Here is an 18,722-nt window from a genome sequence, read left to right on the forward strand (position 1 = left end):
ACTACTATAGTGGTACATTTTCATCTGGTTTGCTGGAGTACAGACATAGTAGAACATGCTGCAAAGCTTAGTGACTACTGTAACTCAAGTCAGAATAGTCCAAAATGCTGAAAGAAAAAAAATAAAGAAATGACCTAATTCCTGTCCTGGCTCATTTTGAGAAAGTTTTTGAAGATTGATGAGAGACTTAATTTTCCTGGAAAGAGCAATTGAGTTGGGAAGAACATGCTGGTCAAAATACTTGATGCAGGTATTTTATCTGAATTTGTAGAACTTGTTTGAAGATTCCTTCTGTACTTGCAGGGAATTGATGTATTTCAATAAAAAAAATATTTAAAACTTAGGAATGTTTGATTTAAGCACTTCATTACACCGGAGAATTGTGTGTAACCTAATGGGTCTGGCCTGGTAATTACAACTGTGTAAATTTCTGATTGTTAAGCTATTGTCACTTTTATGTAGATAACGTTTTTGGTTTTTTGATTATTATTGAAAATGTATTACTGACTATGATGCTACTACTCTGAAAAATACCAAATAAAAATTCTGTATATAAATACCTTAAGCATCATAATGACATTATTATTCTGCTTATGAAATTTTATCTTTTGTATGGAGATCTTTTGCTTTCCACCAAATTTTGAACTATGTAAAAAAAAAAAAAAAAAAAAAAGTGCACAATGGGTAATTAGTGTTTGGACCTGTGAAACAGATCATAAATTATCAGCTGAGGCAGCAGCTTTTCCAGCATTGTGTTATAAAACAAGCCATTGTTGTTTTTAATAAATTTTGTGCCAGCTGTCTCAGACCACTTGGAAGGGGGGTTGCAGTAGGCTTCAAAAAGGAGTAAGCAAAGGGTTAGATAATGGCATTTAGAGGCTGCTTTCTAAGTCAGAGTGAAAAGCTGTAACTGCAAGCTTCAAGTGCTCTTTCCATGCTTTCTAGTTCCTTTATAGGGAACTGCTAAACTGGCATTTCTGGCAGCTGCTCAGTTTTTTCAGGGTTTGTGGGAAGGACTATGTGGAAACACTCACAGTTAGTGATTAGAATGTTTAGAATTGACTTTTTACGTTCCGTATGTGAAGAAAACATGCAGTTGCTGACTCTAATGGATCATATGAAGATTTCTGAGCTTGAGGAATTGGACCTTTGTGTTAGGAAGTTGCCTTGATAGTCTCTTCACAGAGCCCAGGTAAACTGTGTGACCTTGTGGAAATGATTGACTTTTCTAGTTGAGACTAAAAGAAGTAACTCTCAGTGAATTTATTTCCTTTCTTCTGCCCTACTAATAAACATTTAAGCTTTTCCACAATTTCTCAAATTTTACCAAAGTTTTTACAGTGGTTCTTAACACCTAAGCCTCCAACTGAGTGGTTTTGTTGTATTCCTATGATTTTTAAAGAAATAAACCCACAGAAATCTTTATGAAATAAGCTTGTTAGCTATTCCTATCCCTCCACTCAGAATCGGGAAATAGTTGGTGATGAACTTAACTGAGTACTTACTACTGTCTGTATATTTTTTGTCCAAAAGCAATTGATTTTTTTTTCTTAACGCCACCAGTGTTCCATTCTGCGTCTTTTTACAGGAAGAGAGGTTTGCAGAATGGTGCCTCCTCTCAGGTGATCTCAGGATGCTTCCAAGAATGTTGGACTTTGGAATAATTCTATGGTAGTAAGTCTGTAAACAGAAGTCAAGTCAGTGGGTTCTTCCTTTAGTCTCAGTGTTAATATAGTGGAGAAACCAGAAATGAGGCCGGAGCGGAGGACAAATAAATAGATTAGGTTTTTAAAAATAATGTTTTTTCTTCAGTGCACTTGGCTGAGGTTTTGCTATTACTAGATGTTTTAAACCATCAAGCCCCTCCTTTCAGTTTCTTGGGAAGCATTTTCAATAGTATCTTACTCATAGGTTGTTCCTAATGAACCAACCACTAGTGTTATTCAGCCTCAAGGTGGTTTGATGTCAATGTATGAAAACATCAAAAGGCTTTGGGTTCTATTTAAAGCTCTATTGTTGAAGAATTGGAGGAGCTTATGGCCTTTCTCTTCAAGATGCTTGTGAACAATTTAGATTTGTCACCTCCCGTATTTCATACCTCATGTCTTTATGCCATACTCATAAGTTTCAGAGCTCTTCTAACTGGCCTGCACCAAAACTCTCTGAAAATGTATTATGTGAGCACTATAATTATTAACCTGTGTTTGACACCTTAATGGTTTTGTGCATTCCCACGTCTGCTGATGAGTAGTCAAGGGCATCCTTTAGAGCCTATTGCTATATGTCAGGGGCCAGCTCCATGCAGACTCTGTGAAAGCAGTATCTCTAATATGAAGGTTCTTGTTTTGAGGCTGTTTGTTCCACCCCTATAACAGTGCCTGCTTCTGCTCCTACCCCCAACTACTCAGGGTTATCAACTCATCTTCAGTCACGACCCAAGTATTATTTCCTTTTGGAAGTGAAGGATGCTGTATTGGACCTTATTGATCTTTACCTGAGAGAGGTACCTACCTACCTGTCACGGGGCACCACTGAAAAGAGTCTGACCGCCTCCTCTTTACACCCTCCCAGCAGATATTTAAGCACATCGATAAGATCCCCCTCCAAACCTTCTCCTCTCCAGGCTAAGCAGTCCCAGCTCTCTCAGCCCCCTCTCATCTGAGAGATACTTCAGTCCCTTCCTCCTTTTTGTGGCCCTTTGCTGGACTCGCTGCAATATGTCCATGTCTCTCTTGAAACGAGGAGCCCAGCACTGGAGACGGCACTCTAGATGTAGACTCACCAGCACTGAGCCAAGAGGTAGGATCACCTACCTGCCTTGCCCTGCTGGCAACGGTCTGCCTAATGCAGCCTGGGATGCCACTGGCCTTCTTTGCCGTGAGGGCGCATTGCTGGCCCACGGTCAACTTATTGTCCACCGGGACCCCCAGGTCCTTGTCTGCAAAGCTGCTTTCCAGCCAGTTGGCCCCAGCTTGTACTGTCATGGGTTTACCTGATTGCTGATCCAAGGCTGCCTTCTATGCAGAATTGGCAGGGTTGCTTTCTCAGAAGCTTTTCGTGCTCTTCTCCAGTGCTTTCTGTTTTCTGTTTTTCATCTTTGGGCAAGACTTTTGAAAGTCTTTTCCAAGTTTGGCCATTCTGAGAATGTTGAGTTTTTGTTGACATAAATGAGTCACAAACATTTCCTGAGCAGAAGCCTTTGCAGTCACTGGGAAAGTCTTTATTTTTTTATGGCTCTGCTAATGTTTCAGTAAAACAAAAATAGTATACTTAAGTATATTCCCATCGTAGAGATCTGTAGTTAAGTGTGAGAATAAGTCTATGTGATGATATGTGTCTGTGCATAGAATTCTATTCATAGGAAAATACAAGGTGATGTGAAGATCAAGTGAGAATGCTACTTTCCCTCAACCAGTAGAGGAGATGTTCTCAATTACACCACACTAGGCATGATGCTGAACTAACCAAGGAATTTATTGTGACTTTTATAAAAGTAATGCTCTTCTTTGAGTTGAAGTAAGTGTTTGCAGGAAGCATTCCATCATCTTTGATACTGCCCTGCATCACCAAGATCACCTTAGTCACCGAGACTCTGTGTTGAAATTTAGAGCAGAGAGTCTTCTAATGTTTTGGGTAGCATGATTTTGAAAGGAGGAGAGATGCAAATGGAGAAGATAGGAAATGTCAAAAAGTATGTATTTTGGTGTACCAGAAAGGGTCTTTTAAAACTTCAGTAACATGTTTTTTGATGTCTCTAGGGAATGGATTTATTGCATGCATACTTTAAAACCTTTAATTATAAAGCATTAATCTTCATTCTGAATCAATTGTGTATTAACATATGGGTTTGGGATTCTGTTCTTTCTGTGGAAGTCTTCCTAAATTGTTTTGTTAGTCTTTTACTCTGGCTTAATATAGTTACTGTCTTGGTATGTTTGGCTACATTCAGAGTATACTCTCTTTTTGAGTGGTCAGACCAATCGTTTGTTGAGATTTGGTGAGAAACTGGTGTATCTAGCCTGTTCTGTGATGAGGTTATGCCACAAAACTTCTAAGGGTCTTATGCTGTCAAGCTTTTGTAATTCCAGGGTTCTTCTGAAGAATCTGAAATCCTTTATGAATCTAGTCAGGAAGCTGGTAACCCATGGTACAAACCCATGGTACAAATTGCTATGTGTGAAAGAGCTTGACAATGGCATAGGTAGCTGTTTATATGTAGTACATGGTGGAGAATGGGAGGAAAAAAACGTATGTAGCTCCTGCAATGGTTGCCTTAAAAGCAAAGTGAAGTTATTATCAGCAATAGTGAATAGCCGTTTTCTGTGGAACCAGAGAGAAACAGGACCCTGCTGAAGGGTTTCACAGATATTTAGTGACAGATTGAGGTGGGGCAACTGTGATTTCCAAAACTCTGATTTGCATAAAACTAGTGGTTTGGCCTTGCATTTGTATAAAAATAGTGTTTTCAGGATCAGTGCAGTCTCTTTTAACATTGCAAAGCACTTTCAAATTTTGTGCTGTAATAGCTGAGTGTACTTTCTTAAGTACTGAATTGCACAGAATTCAGTTTTTGTTGCTTTATAACACATATGTTTGCAACTGCTTATTCAGCATTTATGCTAGTAGAACAATAATGCATGTTGTACATACAACTTCAAAATCATGATGTTCAACACCCTTCCTTGCTAACTGAGGTAGATATGCCCAGGAAAAGAGTTGACATTAAAAATATATATATTCTTGCGGTAATTTTTCATTAGTAGGACACAGCACAATATGCTAGAATTTTTTTTTCTATTTTATCAATGTTTTGAGAAATTTAGACATGTACTAGAAATCTACTGTCTTTCTGAGAACTGATCTGAACTAAGAGGAGGCTACTTTAAGTGGCTATTTCAGGTCTTTATTTCTAGTATAGTGCAGTCTTACATTTATAGAATAATTTTTCCTTCTGCTCTTGTCATAGCACTGTAGGTGACAGCAGACTGTCATTAAAACAGAATTATAATGAAGTTACAAACAGTAAATCCAATAGAGAGGGAAGTGAAATTGTGGTACAGCTCATTTCAAAGAGAATGGGTATATATTTCTAAAGTCTCTGTGGCTAAAAGATTTGTCTTACTTAAATTTAAGTATTTATTGTTAAATTTTCACTTGTAAAGCAAGGTAGGGTGGGAGGCAGACCATATCAAGGAAAGTTTAGAGTATAGATTTTTGAAAGCTTTTCCTGCTACAAATTAATTTGAAAAAGTTTTTGAATGTCTGTGTCCTCTTTTAAAGGTATCTATTTTAACACATTTGTTACAGCTTCATGTAAATCCTTGACACTTAGGAATAGATGTGCTCTGGTTAAAGGTTAACTTTTAAGTAGAAATATTAACTATATTTTGTAAATAAATTTGCATTGCTTTCTCACTGTCTCTGGTTCTTCAGGCTCCCATTCCAAAGAGTGCTCTTGTTCCTGTGATACCTATTACCAAATCAACAGGATCGCGATTCCGAAACAGCATAGAAGGATTGAATCAAGAGATTGAGATAATAATTAAGGAGACAGGAGACAAGGAAGAGCAGCTTGTTGTATGTATCTGCCAACATGATCACCTTTGAAAATTACTTTTTTTTTTTTTTTTTTTTTTTTTTTTTTTTTTCTTTAAGGCTTTAAGTCATAAGCTTTATTTTGCACAATTTTTGAAGTAAATTTTTCTGGAATTAGTTTTGTTTCCCTAATGGAAGTTGTTGGAAGGTCTCTTGGAAAGCAAAAAGGGTTAAAGCTTGAAGCTTAACCTTTTTCTTTGTGATTACTCTGATGTAGTTAGATTCTCAATGAAATAAGAAAGTTCAATAAAACAACAGAGGAAAAGTCAAAAGATCTGTTTTGAGAGTTTCCATAGTAACTTTTTTTTTTCCCCTCTTTGCCCATGCTGAAGACGGGTTCCTATCCATCCTTGGATGAAGCATTACTCTCCTTCTTTTCATTTGCATTTTATCTTCAGAGATTTTTAGAGGTAAATTTAGTAATAGAAGAAAGAAACAGAAATCTTAAAAACTATTGGTTTTTGTTCTTAGTTTCAAAACCTGACTGATTTTTATCTTCTGGTGGAATCTTGTTTAATGAGCAAAATTTTCTACTTCAAACAGGTTTATGAAACAGGGAGAAAAAACTCTCAGCACTACTGCGTTTAAAGAAATTGCTAACGAGATGAGAGCAGCCATCTGATACAACTTGATGCCTTTTATTTTTAACAGCCCCAAGATATTCCGGATGGGCACCGTGCTCCACCTCCAGTGGTTCAGCGTAGTAGTAGTACTCGCAGCATTGATACTCAAACACCTGGTGGAGCAGACAGAGGTAGTAATAACAGCAGCCGTTCCCAGTCAGTATCTCCAACCTCATTTCTCACCATCTCTAACGAGGGCAGCGAGGAAAGTCCATGTTCTACAGATGATCTTCTTGCTGACTCCAGAGATAAAGGTACTGTGTAACTTTAAGTTCATGGCCATTTGCAGCACTGCAAAACTTTAACTTACCGCTATGTGAATGAGCATGTAGTAAAAGACTGGGTTTGTTCCTCATGTCCATGGAGAAATGGTAGATTTTTTTTTTGTTCTTTGTAGGTGATCTTTTTTTCCAGATTCCTCCAAGTATTTTGTTTGTGTGTGTGTGCGCGCACACATATCTAGTGTTCTGTAGTTGAAGTTGGATGGCTATGAGAGAGGAATGTGCTTCCCAAATGGCATTATTTTGTTTTTAAATAATATATTATTTAAGTACCTTAGCAGGAAATTGAGGAAGCAAGAGTGTACAGTGGCAGGTGGAACAGCAAAGTATACTTGTCCTGTTGGCTCTGTCAGGCATTTTTAATGACCTAGGCCAAAATGGATAACTTTCCACCTTCCAGCAGTTCTCTCTCTCTCTCACTTCCCCTGCCAAATGTAGTGGGGTTTGTTTTTTGTTTTGTTGTTGTTTGTTTGTTTTTTAATCAGAAACATGCTGAGCTATAATAAGACAACTATATAATTCAACAGAAACCTATTCTGTTTTTTAAGGAATATGGCTCCTGCCCATTTCTTTTGGCTAGATGGTGGGAGTACAGGACCCTAGACCTCAGGTGTGCAGTTATAAACTGAGTGTGTCAGGGAATGAATAGAGCTTGCAGAGGGATCTGAAAATGATATAAGGAAAAATGGAAAGGAGGGAAGGGATTGAGATAAGAAAGCTTATTTACAAGGGAATGTTGGGAGGTGAATGAAAAGGTTTCTTCAATTTTATAATGCTGATGGTGAAGTGAGTTTGAATTTTTGGGGCATTTTTTAGATAGGTCTTGGGTTTTTATAGAGTGATATATTTACATAATGAGAAACTCTGTTCCTGCAGAAAATGGGAATAATTCTCCCCTGCCAAAATATGCTACCTCACCAAAACCCAATAACAGCTACATGTTCAAGCGTGAACCTCCAGAAGGCTGTGAAAAGGTGAAAGTCTTTGAGGAAAGCTTGTAAGTTGATCTTTACTACATAAGAAATAACATTTAATACTCAGAGTTGCCCATTGGCTTGTTGATTTTGTGTCAGGTGAAAATTGTTAGTCTAAATACTAAGACAATACTAACAGCGCAGTCTCTGCTTTGCATGACTGTATACTGGTGTATATTTATTGTATTGCTGGAATTTTGTATGAAAATCAAAATCTTGACATACTGTGGTTTTTAAAGATTGTTTTACAAGCTGGTGGCTTAGCCTCCAGCTGGGTGCGCTCATATAATCTTCTCCCTACTTCGTTTAAAAAATTAGTTTGAAAAAATTACTTAGAAGCATACAGGCTCTTTTCAAACTCACGGACCGATTTCTTTCCAACCAGTTTCTTATGGCCAAACCATCATAACTTGAGAGGTCCATGGTTAGCTATCCCTTACCTGGCAGATAATGGGAGGAAAAAAACAAATAAGCAAATACAAAGAGATGTACTAAGCAGCTTTAATGCAGATATGTCAGCTTGGGTATGTCAGAGCTTGTTAGCTGTGGGTCAGTGGCACCTTGCTGAACTCAAGCTGGCCCTTGCAGAACTAGATGGCTGTTTTTACACCTTACCATCCAAAGCTCAGCGAGGTCTTCTGGTTCTTTCTTTGTGTCCTTTCTGCTTTTTCTAGAACTTATTGTCCACCAAGACTCCAGGTCTTTCTCTGCCAAGCTGCTCTGCAGACACTCAGCCCCCAACATGTGCTGGTGCATGGGGTTATTCCACCCTATGTGCATGACTTTCCACTTCCCTTTGAACTGTATGAGGTTCCTGTCTGCCCACTGGAATTTCATGCAAAAATCTTTCTCACATCTGGTACTTGTTTTGTGGTATGTATGTAGAATATGTGAATGCCACTATTGAAAAGATATATAGTTTAGCAACTGACAATTCCGTAAGTATAGCTGATCCACCTCCTTGTCTTATTTCACAGTTTTGCTTAGATTTTAGTTTTCTGATAGGCCTGAGAGGTGAGTCATCTGTGCACTCTTTTTATGCTCTTTGTGAAGATGCATCAGAGCCACAGCTGCTCAAAAAATCCAATTCTCCAGTGCAAAGAAGTACGGAAAGAGATGAGTGTGCTGGAATATACCAAAAGGTGCTGGAATATATGCAACTATCTCCAAAACCACTGGTTACCTTAAGACAGATAACACCCATTACTTAGCAGAATGTCCTTGACTTTGTTGACAGTTGTTTTTCAGTTAAAGCCATACTTCAAGTCCTTGACCATAAAAAAAAAAAACAAAACTGTTAGAGTATGCTTTAAAACTAAGAATGTTTTCTATCACAAAAATGGTCTGAAAGAAGTATGCAAAAAGTCATATACCTTGAAAGATCTGTTCTATACATTGTTTAAAAAAGGTTTATAGAACTTCCAGCTGTCTCTAAATACATGTAGTTAGTCAAAAAGGGTGACTTAAATGTGAAAATATTCTAAGTTTTAATTGTTTGCATGAGACTGTGAAGCTCTAAAAAGATGGAGTAGAAAATTCATCTCCGTATCTCGGATGATCGGCTTCTCTTTTAAAGATCATCTGTAAATCCATCTACTTAATGAAAAACCTTAATATATTCACTCATAATAATAAATGCATTTGAGACATAATTAATGTAGAACTGCATCATACCTGGCCATAGAAGATATAGTCATTGTTTGATGATAGAATCTGAAATTCACCCTAGCTTTTTTTTAAGCTGTACAGCACTGGATGAAGAAAGATGGACTGAAGTGCTGAAAACTAGGTTTGGGCTGCCAAGCCAGTGGGAATCATGCGGTCTAAGGACTTTATAACCATTCTGAGATATTCTGGAAACCCTTCTGAGGAGTGCTGGCCTTTGTGGTTTCATCTACTTTATGCCACCTCAGCACGATTTCTGGGGAGGCTGCACTGTTGCTTTACCTATTTTTGCCTTTTTTAAAAGCTGTGATCTTTGCACAGTTGTGTGAGCACAGCTCACTAGCAGAGACAAAAGAGGCATTATTTTCTCACATACACCTCTGCCAAAACTTAATTTTTCCTGCGCTTCTGCATGTATGTGAATAGACAAGACTGTTGATGTGTTTGAAGAAGTAACATTTGATACCCTTCCTAATCAGTATTTTACACCTTACCTTGGTCATATTCTAATAAGCCTCAGCACAAGGTGTTTTTGCTGCTGTTTTCTATTTCTCCTCTTTGCCCCTGTAGTAAATTACTCTATCCTACAAGTTAGTTTCCTTCTTAGCATGTATTTCCCTTCTAGAAGGGGAAAATGACAGAACGACAAAGGAGAGATACCAGGGCTGGAAACACTGAAGATGGCAATGAGTGGAACTGTAGAAAAGGTGGTTTCTTTGCATGTTCGTCCCTCTAGCTTTTATGTAATTTGTCTTCTAATTAGATTTGTGACCCCTCAGATGTTACAGACTTGATTATGAAGTAATACTGTTCTGGGTAAGCATCTGAAAATGAGGTTCCTTGTGAAAGATGCGGCCTTGTTCTTGCCTGTTCTCCCTGTGTGAGAATCTTGTCTCTTGCAAGCCAAGTATAAACTGCTGCTGCTGCTTATACATAAGGAATCAGCACAGTCTAAAGGAAACAAGAATTGCATTCTATATTGGTTTCACATGTACAGAATTGTTAGTCTTAATTTTAGTTTGTGGGATGTATTCCACTTTGTCTAATCCATACTTTTCAGGGGATAGGTTGATCTGAACTAAAATGAACTACTGCTGGTTAGTGAAAGTCGGATTTGCGGTCAAAATGGAAAAAAAGCTCTAACTTCACTTAACATGATATCTATTTGAAGTTTACAGGATTTTCATCTGGAAAAATAGTTTACAAATGAGACTGATTTTTTTTGGGCACTTGGAGAGAAAACTAACATGGAAATGCACCATATTTCTTGTGCAGAATTACTTTTTAGAGTAGAGTATCTTCTACAAGAGTAGGCTGAAAGATTGCTTGCTTGGCCTGGCAGTGTGAATACCGACATGGATATGGCTGTCTTATAAACATATGGAAGATAAAATGTTTGGGGAGATATATGCTAAAGCGACAATGTTGGCACAAGAAGAAATGAGTATAAGTTTCTAAGGGTTATTTTCAAGCAGGGAAGAGTGGCTTTGGAACAGATTTCTATAGAGTTTGGTATTAAAGCAGAGTTTGAACTAATTTAGTAGACTTACATTACAAGGTTATGAATGGTCACAAAAGCCATTCCTCTGCTAACCTTCCCTTCCAGTTCTATGTCTTTTATAAAACCTGTCTTATTGTAGCTTTGAGCTGGTGGAATTATATGCTAAAATGGCTAATCTACAAGTCAGGATCTAAGCATTTGATCTACACTTCATTTCCAGGTTATAAGTACTTGATCATGAGTGCCTCTGTGGACATACTGCGTTTTACTCCCTGCATGGACTTTTTAAGTGGGCTCATCTTCTACAGAGATTAAAGCTACAAGCAGATGAATGTGCAAAGGAGTCAGAGATCTTAAAAATCGAGTTCCATATGATCATGAACAACTCTGAGATCTGCAATATTAGGAACATTGCTATGCCAGCTTTCTTTCGCAAGATTTGCTGAATAAAGCCAGTGTGTAGGGAATGGAATTTGTTGAGTTGTGGAAGTTTCTGGAGAATATGGTCCAGCATACTCTCCCCTATATTGGACATGCTAAATCATGGACTGGATTTGTGATCTGCAACACCAAGGCAACATTTTCCTTGGTTTTGGAGGCTAAGCCTGCCCTAGGAACATGCTGTTTACTTTGCAGTAAATGTAAACAAGCAGTTTAAGCCATCTCGAGTTTGCCATGAGGCAGGAGTGTCACAAAGGCAGCACTGAGTCGCTGAAGTATTTCAAGTTTAAACCTAAGCACCATGTCTGTGGTGACGTGTTCAGCAGTGCATAGCTGTCACTGGCAGAATTTGATTGTTCAATGTTGGTTTAAAACTGTTCTGTGTATTTTCTTTCTAGGCCAAAGCCATTGCATGAAATTCCAGCCTTCTACTGCCCTGACAAGAACAAAGTGAATTTCATTCCTAAAAGTGGCTCTGCTTTCTGTCTTGTCAGCATCCTCAAGCCACTTCTTCCCACGCAGGATCTTACGCTCAAGGGCACTACTCACAGCCTGACTGTCTCCTCTGGCATGGCACCCAGTTTGTTGCAGCCCATTTCTGTGGCTTCCCTATCTGCAAACACAGATCAAGACAGGATCTCTCGTGGAACAAGTACAATAATACCACAGACCTCTTTACTCCAGCAATCAGGACATACTGAGGAAGCTGAAGGATAGATTTAGATTATCTTGACATTTTTCTGGGAAACCTGGGAAAAAATTTGGAACAAGGTGACTGGACCTTCCTGATCATGCTGTTTGCATTTTAACTGCTTATGGCACTGTCATAATCAAACTGCTTGTACAAATGACAGTTTGGTATTACGTTGAGAAGTTCAGGATGATGCGGCAGCGGGTGTTCTGTTGCACTGTCTGAAGACTCCAGTTCTGTTTTCTCGCCTGCTTTTTTAAACACTGGTGAAAATGAAGACTGTTGTAATCCTTTGCCATTTAAAGGACCAGTTCTTGTGATACAGTGTGTCTTTTGACTTCTTTTTCCATTAAAAAAAATCTCAAGACCAACCAGCTGACCCCATTTACCATTGTGATCTGCAAAGGGAGGGGCAATCAAATGGTTTTGCAAGATGTCTTTTGTATAAATATGTGTATTTTATAACAAAAACGTGCTTTTTCTGGTGCATAGCAAGTGTTCAAATGATACTTTCCTGAGCACAACCCCCCCGCGCCACACCTTTCTTTTCGGTAGGGAGAGTTCTTTTTCTTGGCTGTTTTTCAGCTGCTGGGACCAAAGGATTGCTGAAATATTTCAGCAGTCTCAAATCATGTGACCTTGCTGAACAGCCTCAGCCCTAAATAAAATAAGACAAATTAATGTGTTTGATATTTTTCAAACAAGAGTATCCAAAAAGCAGTGTTAGACTATAGTGCACATTTTTTTCAAATCTGAAGTTTGTGCTTTGGGTAAGTCATATTCTTAAAACTCCTTCCTTCACAGAATTCTCATCTACCTGTGTTTATTGCCTGGAAAATTGCATTTTAAAGCACTTGTCCCAGTAGTTTTGCATTTGTCCATAGGATTTTTGTGTAGGGGTGGAAAAAAATATTGTCCTCTTATCCCCTTTTTTCCAGAAAATATGCTACTTGCCTCTTACAGGATTTCTTGGCTACTTACAGCGTTAGTCAGCCTGAATCATTAACCACTCTTGGCACAAATTTGCGCTGTCATGACTCATCACTGTATTATAGTCCCTAGCCACATAATACTGAAATATCTGAGCATGGTTTCTTACCTTTCGCCATAGCAGTGTTTTGTGGGTCTGTTGAGGGTGATGGTTTGTAGGGTATGGTTTCTGTAACACAGCAGTTGACAGCAACAGATACATTCTCCCTTTTTGACTAGCAACCTAGGCTGGAGCGTAAAGCAGAGGATTTTTTGACACCTGGTCATGATATGCAGCAGTTTATGGTTCTTTGGCAACTATAATAAATGAGAATGGGGGAAGTGGGTATTTCAAACTGACACTGTTCTGGAACTTCAGTAAGGCTTCTCCTGTGTTACTGAAGTTCATTACTTGGATCTGAGTAAAATGATATATATATGCAAACAACTGCAGTTGCTTGAATGCCAGTGTAATTTCAGCTTACAAAATGAATTGGCCTTGTAGCCTCTTTTACAGAGTAGATTCAGTAATTTTAAAGTAAGTGTCATAGTGGACAGTCTCTGGGTCTGAATATGATCTGTTGCACATGCGCGGTTCTCACTGACTTGTATATACATAGCTCCCATGGATCGGCTGCATACCCAGGTCATCTCATAATTACATATATTTAAATATTATACTGCAGGTATAATGACTGTGTTCATTGCTTGGTATGCTAAGTTTGTTTGCAGACATTTCATTTGGAGAAAAAGTACCTGCATACCTTTGCAGGTTACAGTCATAGTTTTGATACACACTTACTGTTCCTGTAAATGCCACATAAATAACTGTCAGATAGCAATAAAGTTTACAGAGCAAGTAAGTGTAAATCATGCTAGCCTACATAAGTCCTGCATTCATGGTATAATGAACCCCTTTTTAAAACATTATGCAAAAGTTCAGCAAATGAAAAATATACCACTAAGTATTAAAATATTAGACCTGTTAAATTAGCGAATGAGCAGAATTTGGTTTGCCATCTTGCTCTTCCGATCAAAATAGTTAGGATTATACAGATGGGTTTAAAGAACTTTGTTTTGAAGTGACAGCTCTGATTTACACTAAGAAGTTGTTTGGGGAGAGGAGATTAAAATAAGTGGCTTGGTGCTTCAATTTTCTGTAGTATTATCAATTGATAATTTTTTTGTAGTTTTTATGGATATCGGTAAGTTTCTTCTGAAAATTGTGAAATTTGAAGTCTAAAATTTATTGCTTTAGATAGCTTTGTGTAAACCTGATATGACTGGCTTCATGGAAGATGGCATATTTGAGATGAAGAATTGCTTGCCAAGTCTGTTGTTTATTCCATAGTAGTAGCATATGGAGAGATTCATCAGTGCCAAATAGCCTAGTGCTTTATGAGGATATCTTAACTGAATTGTTAAGAACCAAAGGGCTAAAGTTAACAAATAGCCTTTATTACAGCCTTGAGACTTAACTGACTTCACCAAAACTGCATTCTGATGTTTGTTTTCATCACTGAGTGACTCTCCCAAATAGCAAGGGTCTTTCTTACCTTAGAACTTTCTTTTGCACCTGTTACTGTAGTACTTGAGCATCTCTTAGTGTACATTGCATGTTAGCAGACAATGTACTGTATAAATTAGTGAGCTGCTCTGATAAAAACCAAATGTAAATATGAGGTTTTTGCTTTTTATAAAAACAAGCTGGATTCAGGACAACATAATTTTTTTTTTTTAATGTGCAGGACAACTCCACTCATTGCAGTGGCAGCTCTGCTTTATTATCAATCCATGCTAAAGACCCAGAATTGAGAAAATAAGACAGCTCTTGTTCCAAGACCAGCTTTTACATGTGTGCATATAAAAATTAGCCTTAAATGTCCTATATGCTGTCTTGTGTCATAGCAGGGCTGTTAAATAAAGTATTTAAATCAATTTCAAAATAGATCTGAGAGTGCATGGGACTTTTTAAAACTGTGTTGTGTATGGGGTGGGATGTTTAGTTTTGGGAGGTTTTACCCATGCATTACCCCAGCATGGTTTTACCAAAAGAGTTCAAGTTCATTTGGCATACTTTCAGTCCTAACTATGCATAAACCTAGTCAGTTCTCTGATTGCCTATTTCATAGCTTACAAAAAGTAAAGGTCTATTTTTATGCACAACTCGACACACTTGATACTGTTTTCCCGACATTGCATACTTCTAGCAACACTTAAAGGCCAGTGGCAGAGTGTTCAGCAACACTGACAGTTGATTTTTGAGATGTACTAAATTGTGTTCCCCTACTTGTAAACTGTACCTGAGTCACAAGGTAGAGGGTCACTGTTGTAATAAAGACCTGTGCTGGCAGCTATGACTATTGGACTCCTTGCCTTAAGAATTCAAGGCACAAGGCAAGAGGACTTCTTTGTTAAAGTTTAACTTGCTTCTGCTGTTCTTTTCTCACAGGATTGGTGCCATAATCCTGTAGCAACAAATTTAAGTACTGAGGCGGTAAAAGCTAATGCTCGAGTACAAATTCCTTGGAAGGAAATTCTTGGTTGCATGTACATATCCCCTATGAGAAAGAAGGGAGAGAAAATGAAATATTGAGTACTATAGAAGTAAGTGATTTCTGTGTTTGATTTATGTAAAACAATAGCAGCTCTTAAAAAGTATGTTTACTCTCAGGGCTACTTTCTGGTTTATTAAAATACGGTGTACTGGAATTCAGAACTTGAGATCATTGGAAAACACTGAAGATGAGCCTTTTGGGGAGAAAAAAGCTTTTAAGAATAGGTACTTGCATCATTTTATTGTAATATCTGGAAATATTGAAAATATTGTTAACATTATCCATCTATTAGCAAACACATTTAAAAATTCATAGTCCTGTATATAAAGCATATTGCTTCTGAACTTGATATTCAAGGAGTTAAGAGTTGCTAAGACAGCTTTTGAAGCAAAGGATGCGTTAACTTAAAGAAGAAAGCTTGGTAACAGGAGGAAAAACTGAACAAATAAGGAAAGTCATATCCATTAACCTTTCTTCTGCCTCAGGACTAACTTGTTGCTTGTTGAATTCGAGTAGTACAGCAGTAATTCCTTGCTGGACTACTGTCTGTTCTCTCCCCACCATCTCTGAAATGCTCAGTGATAACCTCACAGTAACTTGATGCCAGTGATGTCCGAAAGGCTTCCCTCTTATCATTAATGTTTCTTTGCTGAGTATCTGACAGTTTCTCTGTGAAACTCTGAAAGATGGTGAGGGAAAAGTCAGTTTTTGCACCGCATAAAAGGACACCAGTAACTTGCAGTTACAAAGATCAGTGCTGTTTGATGACTTCATAGGTGTTTTGACTTCTATTTGTCTAATTACGAACACATGCATACTGTCTGTGTAGGTCTGCTGCCTTTATTTCTCTGGTTTGAGGCAGGCCTGGTATTTTTAAGATTTTTTTTTTTTATGGATAGACTCTCACACCTGTGCTCATCCAGAACTGATGCACACTTTTTATATAAGCATGTGCAAAGCAAAACTTGCATGTTATTTCCACTAGTTCTCTTGAAATTAATATAGTCTGCAAAAAAGGCCCTTACTTGAGAATGTCAAGACTGTGCTTTCTCCATATAATGCCATAGTTTAAGTGCCCTTCATCAAAAGTCATAGCCTAAAGGTGTTGTGGTGGCTTAGACCCAAAATGGATTGGTGTGTATTAAAACTAAAATGTTAGTTCTTAGAAAAGGTAATAGAGAAGGTTCAGCTTTCCTAACCTAGGTGAATGAAAAGCGCTGTGGAAGATTTGGTTTCACTGTGGTCAAACAGTTCTTATGAAATTCTTTTTCTAAACCCGGCTGTGCAGGCAAACAAAATGATCACTTATTGCAAAATGTACCTGTATATTTTCTTGACATGAATTTGTGAGTGTTCAGCCCCTCTGGAAATCAGTTCTGCTCTTAGCTTTTCTTTTGCTTTTTTTTTTTAATACAAAGAATGACCTAGATGCATTGTTTTGAAAATATTACTTTGTATGTAGAGTCGAGTGGGGGGAGAATACTAACTATAAAAAGGTATTTCATGAAATACCAATCCTGTATTCCAACTGAATTGCAACAGTCTCTTTCCAAGTGCTCATGGAATTTTATTAGTGCTTTCTTGATCTCATTGCATGTCGTCAGTAATGACTTAAATATGGTCTTTGCTCATCAATTCTTCACTGGGTTTTGTATTTGGCAGCAGAGGCTTCTGTAGTGTTGACATGGTTATCTGAATTGCAGAAAAGTACTTGGCCTGATAACACTGGAAGTTATATTTCATAAAAAGATGTATTTTGAAACACTTTGGAAAATTTGGTAAGCTAAAAAATGAAAACCTTTTCTAGACACCTCAACGATCCTAATTGTCAATATGTTGATTGTTAAAGAATATTGCTTGACTTTATTCTGAATTACTTTTCATTTATTAAAATGTGCAATTTTTGAGTTTGGCAGTCAAGGGGTGTCCAAAACTGCCATTAGATTTGCCTTTGTATGAAATTGGCTGGTATATTTTCCTCTGTTACACTGTGATAACTTGTGGACATGTTCTTGTGTATGTTGTGCTGATAGGTTACTTGTTGCATGTAAGGCTATTTTTGTAAGCAGGAGGAATTCCAGGGATGTTCTGCGAAAAGGCCGTGGTCTGAGGTGATGTACACTGGTGTAAAACTGGAGCAGCTCAGCTAATTTCAATGGAATTCTTGATTTACACGAGTCTCCTTGCTATGTGTAGTTATGCCAGTACTACTTTGCACAATGTTATTTTCAATCTTGAGTTCTGACTTGTGAACTGTTTCCACTGAAAACATTGAAAATTTTATAAACTGCAATGGTGGAATGTTGGGGGGGGGGTTCCTTTTTTTTCTTTTTCCTTTTTTTCTTTTTTTTGTTTTTTTGCTTAAAATAAAAAGTCATCACTTCTACCTATGGGCTAATTTTGTCGTTTCTGGTAGGTAGGAGTTTTGTGTGCTCTGATAGCCTAAAGGTTTCCTTCAGAATTTACCCCAAGGGCAGTAGACATTTACCACAAATAAAATATATGCTTTTTAGCCCTTTCAGAGTAAATTTATCAGGGAGGAAGTCTTTGATTAAACATTACCCTTATCCTTCCAGTGTGTCCTCAGAATAGGCACACTGAGGATAAGCCCAGTCCTCATCCTAAATTCCCAGTCTTCATCTGCAGTAGGTTTGGTCTGCTCCTGAACACTTTACAATTGCGTTAGTAGAGGAAGATGCAATCCAGTCCGATTTTGGCAACAGAAGGATTCAGCTAATGTTCTTTTGGGAGTGAAGATAGAAGGGCAGGAAGGAGGAAAAAAGATGTGCATTCCTGCTGGTACTTCTATTCAGTAGAATACAACTATTGAAGTAACTTACCAGGGAAGGTACTTGAGCTTTTTGTGGAAATAAAGTCTCACAGTCTACGTGTTTGTGCTTCTATCGGCTGCCTTGACGGCTCTGTGGCCCACTGTTTGGAATTCGCCTAATTATTAGTTTCTATCCATTCAAATCGGGCTTCTATATTGAGGGGCAAAATTTGGAGCTAGGGCTCCTTTTGCATTAGAAGTAATGGCAAGCTAGATAAATGATGTATTTTGCTTTCTGCTAGCTCTTGTATTCAATTTAACTCTTACGTATTTAGAATATGTGGAACAGTTCCTCTTCTGGAAAGTCATTGTCAGCTGTATTTCAACCCAGAATGAAATGAGAGTTAGAAGATTTTCCTGTATATGGGTGAGGAATTGATGGGCTTCCAACGTGTCTGCCACAAACCAGGGCTGGCTTGTGCTTTTCTGTCTGTGGGAAGAGGGTTGGGCGAATACATGCAACAGCAGCAGCATGTGCCCAGGAATGTGGATTTCACAGCAGGCTCCTTGGGTAAATCAGTGCCTAACCCAAACTAATTTGTTAAAGTTTAAAAGAGGATTTCATGACTCTTGATGTTTTGGGCAGAATTCAAG

The 18,722-nt window shown here is 38.0% G+C and overlaps 1 protein-coding gene across 4 annotated transcripts in view; it reads left to right on the forward strand.

Moving 5' to 3' along the window:
- FAM117B (family with sequence similarity 117 member B) overlaps positions 1–17,684 on the forward strand; it is a 35,405-nt gene extending 17,721 nt beyond the window's left edge. For 2 of the 4 annotated variants that reach the window (XM_026110537.2, XM_064515209.1), the window contains 4 exons: positions 5,434–5,577; positions 6,247–6,472; positions 7,376–7,496; positions 11,479–17,684. In XM_026110537.2, coding sequence (XP_025966322.2) covers positions 5,434–5,577; positions 6,247–6,472; positions 7,376–7,496; positions 11,479–11,797 — 810 coding nt within the window. In that variant the 3' untranslated portion in view covers positions 11,798–17,684. The other 2 variants (XM_064515211.1, XM_064515210.1) reach the window with 2 other exon arrangements.
- Positions 17,685–18,722: the final 1,038 nt, after the last annotated feature.

This window comes from Dromaius novaehollandiae, chromosome 7 (assembly GCF_036370855.1).
Source record: "Dromaius novaehollandiae isolate bDroNov1 chromosome 7, bDroNov1.hap1, whole genome shotgun sequence".
NCBI classification, from domain to species: Eukaryota; Metazoa; Chordata; class Aves; order Casuariiformes; family Dromaiidae; genus Dromaius; species Dromaius novaehollandiae.